Consider the following 16,251-nt stretch of genomic DNA (forward strand, 5'->3'; position numbering starts at 1 on the left):
ATAATTCCCCCCCCCCCAAATGCAGGTACTTTTCATCCTCAACCAGGAATCATCAAGTTATTATTATTTACTATTATATATTACATTTCTGTTATATTAATGTTATGTATGTGTGTGAATCAAGCGTGATGAACACATGTTAATGATTTTTAATTCATTTTCCTTCCTTGTGCTAAAATTGTCCTATCTCCTGGCTTTTAGGCACTATGTGAATGTGCTCTGCAAACTCCTTATGACAGTATGAAACTAGGCATGCTATCTGTACTTTCCACACTGTCGGGGACAATAGCCATCAAACAGTACTTCAGTATTGCTCCAGGTATGAATAGATTAGATCAGCCAAATTTTGGCACACTTTCAATTTTTCCCTGGTGTTGTTGCAGATATTAGTATAAGTGGTGCTTTTCAGTCTTTTGAACACTGTAAATAATGTTGAAAAGTGTGTTCCCTTGGAAGGCACTGCAGCAGTTCAAAAACTGCAGAGCTAATTTTAATTGCATTGTAAGACTACGATAATGACCGAAATTATAAACCAAGAAACTAGTCCCGCGCTACAGTTGCCTTCCACATTAGTATTCTCTGACACCCTTCTTCTCTGCATATGATCATTTTAAAACCTGCACTTCTCTAACATGAATTAATATGTTAGACAATAAGATAGACTACATTATTTACCTTTTAGTTGCCTGGGTTGCTGTTTTCGCTACACACAGCATTGCATGAACTGATTGGCACATCTGATTTAAACCATCCTCCGCTCTCCAGCTATGTCTCAGGATGGTCTCTAAGTTAATCAGATTGTTGATGCATTCTGTGTTTTGAGTCCTGATTTGGTTTATGTGAAGGCCTATTGATTTTGGAGGAGTTTAAACCCACTTATCTTTGGTAGCTCTTTGAATCTGAATGAATGATTTGTTGTCTTCATATTCTGCTCCTTCTCCAATGAACTTGGAACAGTCTTTCAACCTTGAAACAAGCCCCCTGAAGCAAGGTAGACTGAGAAACGATGAGGATCCCAAAGCCACCTTGCAGACAATTTTTCTGCAAGGGTGTGGAGTATCTACCATTTCACCTAAAAATAAATAAATGGAGGGGCTGATGGAATCTAGGGTATATTGTAGTGATTGGAACTTGCATAAATTTGAGATAAGATGGATGTGGATAGTGGCCATCTGGCTGTTCTGTGTTTTGGAAGAGCAGTATAGTTCTGTGCAGGTTCTACCATGTTGGCTTAAGAGCCAACATTATTTGTAGTCATCTTTGGGCCCTCCCTTCTCCTGTGCATGCTGTTTCTGAAAAAAATGCTCATCATAAAGCAAAAACTCAGCTCTTGGGCCCCCAACCCCCCAGGACTTCTGTCATGAACAAATCACTTGGGTGGGAGGGACAGAGTCATATTTCATTGAGGCATTGAAGAAGCTGAAAAATGACAGCAGCATCCCCTTCCCCAAAGCCTCTAGAGGAAATTTAGAGAGGGACTTGTGCTGCTGCTTCCCTTTCTGGAAGCTTTGCAACTTACTCAGACGGATGCACTACACCAGTCTTACTTCTTATTAGAAGACATCTGAAGGCAGGCCTGTATAGGGAGTTTTTAATGTTTGATGTCTTATTGTGTTTTAATTTGTTGGAAGCTACCCAGAGTGGCTGGGATAACCCAGTCCGATGGGTGGCGTTATTGTTATTAAATAAATACCCCTTTATAGCTTAGTTGGAGCTTAGGCAATGCTTATAACCAGACCATCTTCCTATTTTTCCCTTGCTCTTAAACTGTGGAAAAGAAAATACTGCATGTAATGAACAAGGCTTTGCTGTTTAAAAGTATCCCACTATTTCTCCCTTAGGAGCAACAGCTACGACAACAAGATCATCCGATATAGTCAAACTAGCACAGGAATGCTGTTACCATAATAACCAGGGTATTGCGGCTCATGGAGTCCGAGTTCTGACAAACATAGCTGCTTCATGCCAGGAAAAAGGTAATTCTAAAAGGATGGGTGGGTGTCATAGTATATCTCCCCATGTTTGATGTAATGTGTTGTGTTTTCCTTTGGAAACAAGTTGAACTCATGTGGACGTCTACCTTTGATGCTAAACTAGAGAGCTCAAGTAATTGCTGTTTACTTTCACTATTTTTCCATTGCTTATGCAGTATTTTGTTGGAATGAGAGCTAAGCATGGTCATCCTAATGTAAATCAGTGCACTGCTCTTAAGTTGACTGGGTGTGAACTGCAGACATCCTGCTCATTTCTCTGCCAATGTAATGAAAGAGAAATTTTAAGATGGTGTTGCTGCCTTCCAGTTCATAGCCAAATCTAATGGTCATGTGGTTTGTTTTGTTTTTCATTTCACCATTTTCTCCTCCCTAACACTAAGAAATGCATGCAAGCTAGAACTGACAGCATTTCAGTTCTTGGGGTTTTAAAACTGATGGAATTTATTTGAAACTCATTTGGCTGTGCTGTATTACTGCATCAAGGCATTTCTAGATCCCAGATTTCCAAATTATGTTAAAGGGGAAATGTTTTGTTCTCTTTCATGGCCATGAGGACCACAGTGGCTAGTATTAAAACCGTCAGGAATTAAAGTTTAAATATTTGTCCTAGATCTTTTGCCGTTGGAGCAGGATGCTGTCTTTGGCCTTGAATCCCTCCTTGTTCTTTGTAGTCAAGACAGCAGTCCAGGTACTCAAGCGACCTTAAAGGTAAATAATAAATCCACCCCCACCAACCCAGTTGTCTTCCATATTAATCTATGTAAGAGCAATGCAGGTTGTTCTAGTGGTGCCGCTTTTTGGGGTCTGGTTAACTACTTAAAATAGAAATAAATGCCCAAGCGCTACAGAATTTACGCAGATCAAGGGCAGGACTCAATAAGTTAGCAAGTCCGGAGTAGCCCAACATTTGCCTAACTGTGCTCTTGTGAACTGGCCCCCATATAACTGGCCCCCATATAACCAAAGAGTGAGGACTGACATGCAAATGAGTTAATGCCCTTTGTGGAGCAGGTAGTCAGGAAAAATACTTGGGATAGGTGAATATGTAGTTTGTCTCATTGTCGTTCCATACAATAAGTAGTAATATTATATGTGTTGACTGTATATCGCATGAGTCTCATCTTTGTAGAAACAGAACAGAGATGGGACTAGAGTGCTATCCTATGTTTAAACCACATAAACCACAGTTTGATCCTGGCTTCTTCCAATGAATCATAGTTTAAGCTAAACACAGTTTATCCTTTTTAGGCAGGATGTAATCAGCCCAGCTTAGTTTTAAGTTTAGAAGCAGCTGATGATTCCCAAAGCTGGAAGGGTCTGCTGTACAGAAGCTTAAAGGCAGTATCCAACAAAACATTTCCATTAGTGCAAGGACTTCTGGCTCTGCAGTGTAACTTCCATTCCCTCTCCTCTCTCTGTGCACTTCCTAAATCTGAATCCTCCCTGCATGTTCTTTAGTTTAGAGGGTTTGGTAGTTTGGCAGAATGCCTTTGTGGTTTTTGGTTTCTCCTTTATTTTGCACCTTCATGGTTACATGAGTGTTGTGACCAAAAGTGAGTAGCGTTTGACAGATTTGTGATGAATGTTGAACAAGCGTTCTTTGTTTCCCCCCAATGCAGATAGCACTCACTTGCATGGTGAAGCTGGCCAAGTGCCGCCCCCACCTGAGCCAGTCCATTGTGGAGTCCTTGTTGACACAGCTGCACAGTGCACAAGATGCCGCCAGGATTCTCATGTGCCACTGCTTGGCAGCCATTGCCATGCAGTTACCGGTCTTGGGAGACGGAATGCTGGGGGACCTGATGGATCTCTATAAAGTGATTGGACGATCTGCATCCGATAAACAGCAAGAGCTTTTAGTAAGCAACATTGATTCCAGATATAGCATACTGGACCTGGGTACCATTGGATTGAATAATCATTTTGTAAACATGTAGTATTACATGTTGTATAACAGTCAACTTGCCTCATTGCAGGGAAAACCATGATGCAGTTACAACATTGCTGTGTTTTTTGCTTTCTCTTCTCATCATGTTTAAAAGACTTGTTACTTCTCCTTTCATTTTTGGTTATCAAACCTGTTGTAGAGAAATGCAGAGTGGTTTTGGATAACAATTTTACACGAAAGGATTTCATTGCTTCTCGTTTCCTACCTGTGGTACTGGAGGAATGTGTCTATGAACTTGTGAAAGAGTGAAAGCACATTATGACAAACCACTGGTCCAACAAGTTTGAAAGCATATATCTGGGCAGACCTATCCTTCATCTAACCTATGGTTGCCACTAGTCATGATGCTTAAAAAAACACCCCATTATTTTCAAAGCCAAAATGCTTCTGTCTAACAAATATGAGGGATAAGCATCAGAGCACTGTTTTAGATATCAACTGAATGTTCAGGCAATAGAGAAGCTAGTTTGGCTACTAGATGAGGTGCTAGATAGACAGTTGGCTTTTTAAATTAAATAATGATGTCACTGGACACCTTGGATTTCATGAAGTCAATGTGATTACTGAAAGAGCTGTGTGTGTGTGTGTGTGTAGAGAGAGAGAGTGAGAGAGAGGAAGAGAGCATTTTTAATAAAGTAAATGAAAAAAAAACCCCATTGAACTTGATGGTACAGAGGAGTGGCATGTTAAATAGTTTAACTTCTATTAAGTAAGCATCAAACAGATGTTTTTCAGCAAGTAAAGGAAACTTAAAAGTCTGCATCCCAAACCTGAAACACATCCATTTAGGAGTATATCTGCAGTCTTATTAATCTTAATCCTCCTTCAGTCCAGTAGGTGGCACTTGTTTTACATGGGTGGTCAGCTTGGTCTGGAAATGACAGCACCACTGTAAAAAGTCTTACCCATTTACACCATGGCTGTAGACACAGGACAGCTCAAAGTGGATTTGATGCATCCCATGTCTGCATGGTTTTTGTATTGCCCACCTTATCCAAGTGGCAGCCCTCATGCACACCCCATTTGATTTGAATCTTGCCAAATCCACGGATAATGTGGGTTGGGGAGTGACTTTACTCAACTGTGGAGGCGTTGAAGCGCATTGTGCGGGTGCAGTTTTTTATACGTGTGGTGATGTTTTGCTGGGTGCCATAATCACCCCTTCTACTGCTTCCATTGGTAAGGCACTCTTTGGTGGCCTCAGGCAACACAATTGAACATATAATTAAACCTGCTTTGTGAAAGTCTTGTGTATTGGAAAACATGTATCGAGAGCGAGGGCGGGCGTTGCATGCACAAGTGAACAGATATTTTCCCACAACAGAGCTCAGGTTTCTGGACCTCAGGGAGGGTGTGCAGGTATCAGTTGAGGGCAGCAGGCAACAACTCAGCATTTGAACACATCGCCATCAAGTACCACCCACTAGTGTGGGTGGGAAACATTGAGACAGTTCAATTGAAAGTTCTTGTGTGTGGACAAACATGCACAAACTGCCTTGCCAATGCTAGCCAAGGCAGAGAGGAAGTTCCCTCAGCTCTCTTGCTGATGCACAGGGAACAGGCCCCGGGAAGTGGCAGGCTTTGGGCAGAGCTGCCTGATCCCACACACTGCTGTGTGTGAAACTAATAAAGGTGTTTCAGATATAATGGGCAGAGGGCTGAAACACCCTGCTGTTTGCTATACGATATTTTCATGTAATTTTGTTCCAGTTATTTATTGTGACTGTGTTGCTGAATGTTTTTCTACTTTTTAATATCTTTTTAAGCCTCAAAAGCATAACAAATGGGAAAGTGTAGAAAAGGACCACCAAAATCAAGGGGTTAGAATGCCTTCTATACAGAAAAGGCTTTTTTGTTTGGAAAGAACATGTCTAAAGGCTGGACGTGGTAGAGGCTCGTGAAATTATGTATGGTGTGGAGAAAGCAGGTTTTTTGCCCTCTCATATAAGACTAGAAATTGGATCAGTCGGTGAAATTGATTAGCAGTAGATGCAGGACAGACGAGAAGAAGCACTTCAGACAGCACATAATTTATGGAATTGTGCTCATAAGATGTGAAGGTGACATTAGCTTAGATGGCTTTAAAGGGGGGATTAAGCAAATTCTCACATCAATCATTAGCCATGAGGCAATGCTGAATGCAAGTTGCAAAGCAATAATGCAGAGCTGTTGTTTTAATGCCCTTCTGGTGATACCTGACTGATCACAGGTGCTGGATTCGTAGTTTAATTCAACAGGGCTTTTACGAGGGCATAAAGCCATTTCACTACCATTGGTTGTATCAAGCTAAGTTGTTCTCAGAGTAGACCAGTTGAAATCAGTGGCCTTAAGCTAGACCTACGCATTTATTTCAGTGATCTAGTTGTATATAACCCCATGTTTACTTGCCAAAGCTTGCAATCCTTTTCAGACAGACCCACTTGCAAGCAATTTCCACTGAAATCCTTGAGACTTTACTGGAGGTGAATGTATCCAAGCTCAAGAGTGTTGGACTGGGTCCTAAGCTCTATTGGAAGTGTGTTTGGTATTAGAGTGGTTAACCTTTCAAAAAAAGTAACAGAAAACTATTCAAATGTAGCACTAAACCGTGGTTTAAGGGGTATGAACCTTGGACTCTGCCTTCCCCTTCTATAGTCTTCCTGTTGTGGTGGTCAGAGATTGAATAAAGTACTTACCACTCCTGGTTTAGCAGCAATGCTGTTTTGTCTAAACCTAGCAAACTATGGTTTGTGTAACCCCCCGTTTCCCCACAAACCAGGATTGCATTGTAGTTTGATCCTAATTTGTCATTGTGATTCTGATTGGAAGGCAAATTTACTAGTTTTTTACTAGTAAATTTACTAGTGAAGCAGGTACATAACTACAGTCGTAGCTTGGATGTCAAACGGAATCTGTTCCGGAAGCCTGTTCGACTTCCAAAACATTCGGAAACCAAGGTGTGGCTTCCGATTGGCTGCAGGGTTCCAAAGAACGTTCGCAAACTGGAACATTGACTTCTGGGTTTGCAGTGTTCATTTATTTGTGATTTATTTTTTCATTCAGCTTTGCACTATTCCTTCCTTGTTAGGTATCTCTTGCTACTGTGATATTTGTTGCCAGCCAGAAGACTTTATCCTCTGAAGTGAAAACTGTTATCAAACAACAGCTAGAAAATGTTTCCAATGGATGGACAGCTTACAGGATAGCCAGACAAGCTTCCAGAATGGTATGTGTGATCCATAATTTATAATTCAGGTTTCCCCAATAAGCAAGGCTAATTGACTGAGTTGAAAGTAACTCTTTGTACTCCTTAAATTCCCCATGAAGACTGTAACCTTTTGGGGAGATAATTGCCCCACCTACGTGATATAAAGTGGCTGCATTTATTTATTTATTTATTTATTTTGCTGTACTAGGGTCTTTTTTAAAGAATAAGGAGTAGAGTTAAAATATGATTCCAGCTATTGATGGATCAATTCCCCTCAGCTAATTTTACAACAACAAAAAAGCCGGCTGATTTCATTGGAGACATGGTAGGGTCTGGATACCATTTTGTAGAGTCCCATTTTGGCAGCTGTTAATTGGAGCACTCATCTTGAGCAGGGGCGCTATTTTAGATTTCATTGGGAAAGACTAAGGCCTTTCAGTGGGGAGAGCAAGATTCTCAGCAAGGTTCCACTTGTGGGATATATTCAAGCTTTAAATGGCAAGAATGACTTTGAAATGTTTTTGACGATTTCATATTATTCTGATCCTGTTTTATCGTTTGGTTTAAGTTTTGTTTTGTTTTGTTTTGTTTTCGTTCTGTAAATCTCTCTCTTGTTGCCCTGCACAGGGTAACCATGGCATGGCCAGAGAGCTGTATCAAAGCTTGCTGACTCAGGTGGCTTCAGAACACTTCTACTTCTGGCTAAACAGCTTGAAGGAGTTCTCCCATGCAGAGCAGTGCCTGACAGGGCTGCAAAAGGATGATTATAGTTCAGCACTTTCCTGTATTGCTGAGTCACTGAAATCTTACCACAAAGGAATAGCATCCTTAACGGTCAGTGTGAATTCTCCCCCCACTCTTTACTTGTTGCAGACCTGTAGGTTAAAGCAATTGTCCTTTTTCACCACCGTTTCTAACTAGATTCTTCTTCAAATGTCTTGGAAGAACAAATGTTGTGCTTAAACCTACTTTCTTAAGCAGCAGTAGCTTATTCCAGCAAGAACTTTAGCGTTTAAGATCTTCACCTTCTTTCTGTCTACACGGCCGTCTGAGTGGATTGGTCGCTACCAAATTGGCATGTTGGCAGTGCAAGACTCCAGCAATAATTTCATCAGTAAGGTAGCTTAAAGGTAAAGGTAAAGGTACCCCTGCCCGTACGGGCCAGTCGTGTCCGACTCTGGGGTTGTGTGCCCATCTCACTACAGAGGCCGGGGGCCAGCGCTGTCTGAAGACACTTCCGGGTCACGTGGCCAGCGTGACAAGCTGCATCTGGCGAGCCAGCGCAGCACACGGAAACGCCGTTTACCTTCCCGCTATAAAGCGGTCTCTATTTATCTACTTGCACTTAAGAGTGCTTTCGAACTGCTAGGTTGGCAGGTGCTGGGACCGAACGACGGGAGCGCACCTCGCCGCGGGGATTCGAACCGCCGACCTGACGATCGGCAAGTTCTAGGCGCTGAGGTTTTACCCACAGCGCCACCCGCGTCCTTACTCCTGTAATAATTAAACCAGTAAACTACTGCTGTTTGACAGAGTAGGTATGAACCCACTGCTTTCATGTTCACATTAACATTTATCATCACATGAGTGCACAGGAGGCAGAGATTGAACAATAGCAGTCTTGGCTGCAGTGTGAACGATCTCGGATTCCTTGTGCAATCAGCCAAGAGTCATCGGAGTTCTCTTTGTAAAACGAAGACCTTTCCTCCCCTTTTGTTTACCTTCGGTTGCATTTGCCGGAATGGAACTGTGTTCTGCATTCTTGAAATGCTTAGCCAGGGAGAGGGACTTGCCCTGCTGCACTGGAAATATATTATGCAGTAGAGAAACAGCAACTAATTTGTATTTTGGTTACATGAACAACGACATCATTTGTGGATTATTTGCATTAATGTGTTGGAGGCTCGGCTTGACCTTATTATGGACCATGTTGCATAAGCTTATTCTGACATAAATAACCAATCCAAGAAATTCTGGATCTACCACTTAAAATGGGTGTGGGAAGCATGAGACGTGGCCAAGTAATGAATATGCATTCTTAAGCTTCTTCATCTTCAAAGCTTTGCTCAGTTCAATGTGTTGTTGTGGTTAGAACATTGGACTGAATTCAGGCAGGCAGAGATCAATCCAGCCTCACCCCAGAGGTAAGCTTGGCTTGGTCTCTCCTTAATCTACCTTGCAGGTTTGTAGTGAGGATAGGAATGGCCCTATATCCACTTCCGGTTAGCGCCAGCGCTTAATGGCGGATTTCTCCCGGAGCTCCGGGAGAGATCTGCTTCGTAGGTTCGGGTCCTGTCAGCTACGGCGGAGCGGGGACCCTTAAAAATCACAGGCGTGTTGCCTGTGAACTGGAGACTCGGCGGGCACCTTTGCGCCCCCCCGACGCTGTGAAATAGCCTTTTTAAAGGCTGCGGATCAGCGGAGGGTGTGAGGAGCGGTGCTGAGAGTCGTCTTCACCCAGCCTGCGAAGCGAAGCCGCGTCGCCATTAGCGGAGAGCGCTGACTTCTTCCGGCGAAATTGGATTAAAAGAACAACTATCCGTGAGTAGGATTGACCGCTAAAATACAATTGGACATTAAAAGTTAAGAAATTGGGCACCGAGACGGATAAGCACTAAAAAGGAAGTCTGCTTTCCGTTCTGTAGCAAGATCAAAGCGAAAGGCACTCTAGCTGTAACTGCTTGAGAGGAAATTTGCGGGAATTAAGAAATCCACCACCAAAGCAAAGAACTCCCTCCCCGAAGGCAGAAGGGGGGGGGAGAAGATTTTAAAATGTTTTTTTGCCAACTTTAAAGAACTGAGTTAAATACCGCTGTTCTTAAACCTGGGATCGGACTGCCGGAGAAAAGGAACCGGCTAAGGACTGTTGCTATAAGAAGGTTAAAAAGTATCTTTAATTGACTTTGGTTACTCTCAACTTGAAATACTTATTTTGTTGCATTGTAAAGTTACTTACAGGACATTATTGACTTGGGTCCCTTAGAAAGAGAAAAGAACAATTGGAAGGGACCAGGAAAACTTTTGTTTACTTTTAGGAGAGTGTGGGACTATTTGGAGAAGTAAAAAACTGACTCTGCGCCCTCTAGAGGACTTACAAATTGTTACAGCAACAAGTGAAGTGTAAAATCTGAGAACTTTTGTTTGACAGCTTAAGAGTGTGGGAATGACCTTGACTAAAAGATCTTGTTATGGCAGATGGTAAAGAGAAAGGGGATTCACAAGAAACAACCTTGAGATCAGGCAGACAATATAAAATTGATTCTTTCATGCAGAGAAGGGCTTCTGTATCAGGAGCCTCTGGAACTACAGCTGCCTCAAAGGCAAGAGTGAAAACAATGTCTACAGAGGAATCATTTGCCAAGGTACTGGAGAAGATAAATGATTCTTTGGAGGAACTAAAAAAGCAAGGCGCAGAAACTAAAGCACAAGTTGCTGAAACTAAAATACAAGTTGCTGAAACAAATAAGAAAATTGAAGAAATCTCTGGGAAAATTGATTCAAATACAAAAAGTATAACTGACCTTGGGAATAAAGTGAACTCAAATGCAGAAGCAATTGGGAAATTACTGGAAGAATCATCTACAACAAGAAAGATAGCTGAGGAAGCTAAAGAAATTGCAACTGCTGCTGAGGGAAAGTTTCCACCAGTGTTCAAGAAACTAGATGAGTATGAACTGGCACTTTCTATGCAAGATATGCAACGCAAGGAGAGGAACCTAAGGATCAGACTTGTGCCAGAAAAGGAAGGAGATAACCTGGTGGACTACCTGACAAAAGAATTTTCTGACTTTTGGAAGCAGGAGTTGGACAAAGAAGAATTTAAGATAGAAAGTGCATTTAGACTGGGAACAAGGCAGAGGAAGAACAGACCCAGAGACTGCTTAATAACTCTGAGATCAAAGGAGGAACGGGACAAAATACTGAACCTGCATTACCAAACAACCCTTCGAATTGAAGATTTTCACATCGAGATTTTTAAAGATATTCCTAAAAGCATTTTGGACGCAAGAGGACACTACAAGGACCTGGTGATACTGCTGAAAAGGAACTACATTCAATTTAGGTGGGAGTTTCCCCAAGGCTTGTCTTTTAAATACAAGGGGAAGAAAAGAAGAATAAAAAGAATAAAGACAGTGAGTGATAAAGACAAGTTCTTAGGAGAACACGAAGAAGACCTACAGAAAGAGACGTTTCCAGGGCAAGGGCATCCTTCACTAGATACGGCAACGGAACCACCGACAAACGAGGAACAAAAATTGGGAGCTGTAGGAGGAAAGAGTAAATAACCCCATCATGTCTCTGCAACTTCTAACCTGGAATTGTAACGGCTTAAATATTCCCAGAAAAAGGAAAAATATATTTCATGCTCTAAAGAAAGACCAATTGGACTTGATTTGTCTACAAGAGACCCATGTGACAAGAGCACACAGGAAATTATTAATAAATAAAAGACTGGGACAAGAATTTATATCTTCAGACAGAGTAAAAAAGAGAGGAGTAGTGATTTATGCAAAGGAAAAGCTGCAACCGAAACAAATCTTCAAAGACGACCAAGGAAGATATTTGGCAATTGAAATCCAATCTCAAGGAGAAAAGTATCTGATAATGGGAGTCTATGCGCCAAATGAAGGGAAAGCTGAATTTTTCAAGAAGTTGCATGAGACTTTGATGGACTATATGGATTATAATCTAATTATGATGGGAGACATGAATGGAGTAGTTTCAACAAATATGGACAAAGCACAAAGACAGGTAGTAACAAAAGATGGAAGACTACCAAAGACCTTTTTCGAAATGACTGACAATATGGACTTGATAGATATTTGGAGAACAAAACACCCATTAGAAAGAGAGGGAACCTTCTTCTCTGAAGCCAAAATGACATGGACAAGGATCGACCAAATCTGGGTGACTAGCAGTATGGCGCAGAACATAAAGAGAGTGGAAATCTGCCCAAAAACTTTCTCCGACCACAATGCAGTAAAGATGGTGATGAGACAAACAACAACTGGCTCCTTTAGATGGAGAATGAATGACACTTTACTTAGAGATGAGGAGATTTGCAAGAAGGCCCAAAAGACTCTGAAAGATTATTTTGAAATCAATTTAAGGACTAAAGTAGAAAAAAGAATAGTATGGGACGCAAGCAAAGCCGTGATGAGAGGGTTTTTGATACAACAAAACACATTAAAGAAAAGAAAACAAAATGAGAGGAAGGAAAAAATTCTGGAAAAGATAAAAGAAGGGGAAAAGAAACTAAGATTGAAGCCAAAATCACAAGAGATTTTAAGAGAAATCAAATTTTATCAAACACAATATATGGAACTGACGAATCAAGAATTAGAGTGGAAAATTAAGCAAATGAGACAAAAGACCTTTGAATCTGCAGACAAATGTGGCAAGTTATTGGCTTGGCAAATAAAGAAGAGACAAAAACTCAACACGGTAACAAATATAGAAGTGGAAGGAAAGAATATAAGCAACCCAGCTGAAATTAGGAACTGTTTTCAGAACTACTTTAGACAACTTTACACACAAGGGCCGCAGAAGGAAATGGACATACAACAATTCCTCGAGGAAAATGGGCTGAAAAAGGTCTCGCAGGAAAGTATGACTATTTTGAACCAGGAGATATCAGCACAAGAAATAGAAGATGCCATTCAAGGCATGGCGTTGGGCAAACTGAGATTGCAGAGTTTTGAGAAACTAAAAGGGAAGGTGAGAGATTGGTTGCATTATCACCAAATAAATGAAGTGTTTAAACTGGACAGTAAAGTTGGCTTCCAGGTGGAAAAATCCAAATTGGAGACTGAATTGTTAGAATCCAGTACTAAGAATTTGTCAAAAATGTATAATTTGCTGCTGAAATGGAATACACAAGATGAAACGGTTAAATCAGCTATGATTAAATGGGCTCAGGACATTGGTCATAATATTTTGTTTGCTGATTGGGAAAAGTTGTGGACCACCGGGATGAAATTTACGGCATGTAATGCCCTAAGAGAAAATATTATGAAAATGATCTATAGGTGGTACATAACCCCGGTCAAGCTTGCAAAGATTTACCATTTGCCTGACAATAAATGTTGGAAATGTAAAGAAAAGGAAGGTACATTTTTTCACCTTTGGTGGACGTGCCCGAAGATAAAGGCATTCTGGGAAATGATCTATAATGAACTCAAAAAGGTATTTAAATATACTTTCACCAAGAAACCAGAGGCCTTTCTCTTGGGTATTGTCGGCCAAGGGGTGTTAAAGACAGACATAACTTTTTTCATGTATGCTACAACAGCAGCTAGAATACTTATTGCGAAGTACTGGAAGACGCAAGATCTACCCACACTGGAAGAATGGCAGATGAAGGTGATAGACTACATGGGCTTGGCAGAAATGACGAGCAGAATCCGAAACCAGGGAAGAGAAACAGCGCAAGAAGAATGGAAAAAATTCAAGGACTATTTAAAGAAATATCACAAAGTTAATGAAAGTTAGAATGATGATGGATTGGAAAGTAAACGGTTACTACTAGTAATGGTTAAGACAAGGAGAATAAGGAGGATTAGCTTAAACTTAAATTAAAATAAGGGAAGATTTGCTGAGTAATTGATAAGAATTTGGAATACAGAAAAGGGAGGCATGAGGAAGTCGGGGAAGGAAGGTATAAGAAATCAGGATATGAAATGGTACATGTTTTTTTTGTTTTGTTTTTGTCTTTGTATGTTTATGTATGTTATGTTTATATGGAAAAATTCTTGAATAAAAATATTTTAAAAAAAAACAAAACAAAAAAAGGAATGGCCCTATATCCTCTGTCCTGGTTTTTCATTGCCATGGCTATGCAAAGAGCCAGAAAAGCCATTTTCTCCTCAGGGAAGGGGGAGAGCCTGCAGAAAAGCACCTTGAGGGGGATACATGTTGTGGTGAGACACAGTTTGTCCAAACTTGATCTCAAAAATTACAGGATATAAATACATTGTCTTCAAAGTGAGTCCCTTGATGTGGTAGGAAGAAGACAGGCCCAAGGCTTATTTAACTTGCCAGTTCTATTGAATTGCTGCAGTCCTGTGTTGCACAATGTGTGCGTGAACATTTCTGACTCCAGAAGAAGGCAATTTGTCAGCTCAGGCAAGCAGAAATAAGATAGAGCTTGGTTTATATGGAGCAGGAAATGTATTTAATTGCTTATTGTGACAAAAATAGTGCCCGTTTCAATAGAAGAACTACAGTATGAGAAAATTGATGTTTTAGGTTGCCTTTGCAATGTATGTGCCCTAGTTTGAGCCTTTTATTAACCAGTAATTGTTTCTTATGAAGCTTTAAAAAGGCAGCTAAGTAGTTTGTTCATCTCTCTGGGCAAATACTGATTTGGTTGTTTCATGTGTCTTTTATTGTGCCCTTTGTATATGGAAATCACAGAGCTTTGTTTATTAGCTTGGACATCCGCAGAACTCTGACAAATATGTTAATTCAGAAAGTATTGCTGCTGAATGCATACAAGCTATGTGTCTACACGCCATTTACAAATGCATATGCTCTGTCCTTTTCTTTCTCCTCTGTCTCCCTTTACATCTTTGGCCCTTAACTTGGGTTCTCAAGCCAATCTAGGATCAGAATATCATCCTTCACAAAGGCTGGACAGATACATATCCTTATATCCTTCCTTATAAATCTGCTGCTATTGTGGCTGCTCATTTTTAAAATTGGCACTGGAAAACATGGCTGCTTCTCCCTTTTCTTCAGCTCTGGCCACACATTATCCTAATGCTTGCGTGATGATAAATTTTTGAAGGTGCCTAGTGCAGAGAGAAAGGAGGTATTGGAAATTAGGACCTTGCTCTACTCGGCAGAGACCTCTACTGGGGTGATTATGAGTTTGAGGGAGATGTGACGGGGTGGAGGGATGGGGTCATTGGTTCTAGCAGGGTTACAGATAGCCCATTTCTGGACTCCCCAATCCTGGGTCTTTTGCGTATGAAGCTGCTCATCTGCCGGACCTTCTGATTTAATTGTGGATGAGGGAACTGGCCTGGCATGCATCTCCATGAGCTGGGTGAGCTAATTGGGTGGAGTGGATCTGAGGACTGACTTAGAAGGCCTGAGACACTGACAGGTTGGGGATTCTGCTGTTTTTTGCATCGGACTTGGTAATTCTTGCGGTACTTGTAAAAAACAAAGTAGATCTCACAGGCCTGAACTCTACCCACTCCTAATCTAAATTACGTTTCCTTATTAATCTAAATCTTGTAAAAGTCTATCCCCCTGCTCCAAGCAGCTGTAGCAACTTCTGAATATCTGTGGGAGCTGTCATCCAGAAAGTTCACCCGTGGAATGTTCTTCTGAATACTAATACATAATCCCCCAAATATCCCACATTATCTAAACAAAGTGTTCTTCTAGAGAAATGATTTCTAAAATCGAAAGGGCATTCGTCAATGGCTTTTGGCTTGGGTCACCAGTCTCAAAAGTTCTGACTCTGTGTTTTGTTTGTCTTTCAGGCTGCCAGCACACCCCTTAACCCTTTGAGCTTTCAGTGCGGGTTTGTCAAACTCCGGATTGACCTCCTTCAGGCTTTCTCTCAGCTCATCTGCACTTGTAATAGCCTGAAGACTAGTCCTCCACCTGCCATTGCCACAACCATTGTCATGACCTCAGGCAGTGACCTTCAGCGGTGTGGACGCATTTCCAACCAGGCATGTGCTCCAGTTTGTCCCTGTTATGAACGTGCAATTATATTTTTACTTGGCTTGGTGTGCTGAGATGAAAACAATGAACAGTGAACACTGACCAAAAAAGTGACCAGTAGCTGCAATTCAGCCGATCATTAAAGGATGAGGATCCTTTTGCAATGGGCAGAAGCCACAGTGTTCTCCTATAAACATGTTGAAAAGGTACAGACCTTCTGCAGAAAGAATATTGTTTAGTGCCTGTGCCCAGGAGCTATGAACTCCCATCATCCCTGACCACAGGTCACACTGGCAGGGAATTATGGGAGCTGGATCCAACAACATTTAGAGGCCTACATGTTCCCCATCTCTGATTTAGCATAGTAAGATCTGTTTCATGATGCCCTGCTAAAGGTTCCACCTTATACGGAGGCCAGAAACATAGCTTTGTCCGTGAAA

At 41.3% G+C, this 16,251-nt stretch overlaps 1 protein-coding gene across 2 annotated transcripts in view; it reads left to right on the forward strand.

The window, feature by feature from the left end:
* INTS7 (integrator complex subunit 7) overlaps window positions 1-16,251 on the forward strand; it is a 42,926-nt gene that overhangs the window by 13,441 nt on the left and 13,234 nt on the right. For both annotated transcript variants that reach the window (XM_053383237.1, XM_053383238.1), the window contains exons 8-14: window positions 202-319; window positions 1,842-1,976; window positions 2,605-2,702; window positions 3,614-3,853; window positions 7,010-7,147; window positions 7,757-7,963; window positions 15,625-15,819. In XM_053383237.1, coding sequence (XP_053239212.1) covers window positions 202-319; window positions 1,842-1,976; window positions 2,605-2,702; window positions 3,614-3,853; window positions 7,010-7,147; window positions 7,757-7,963; window positions 15,625-15,819 — 1,131 coding nt within the window. The remainder of the gene's footprint in view (window positions 1-201; window positions 320-1,841; window positions 1,977-2,604; window positions 2,703-3,613; window positions 3,854-7,009; window positions 7,148-7,756; window positions 7,964-15,624; window positions 15,820-16,251) is intronic.

This window comes from Podarcis raffonei, chromosome 3 (genome assembly GCF_027172205.1).
Source record: "Podarcis raffonei isolate rPodRaf1 chromosome 3, rPodRaf1.pri, whole genome shotgun sequence".
NCBI classification, from domain to species: domain Eukaryota; kingdom Metazoa; phylum Chordata; class Lepidosauria; order Squamata; family Lacertidae; genus Podarcis; species Podarcis raffonei.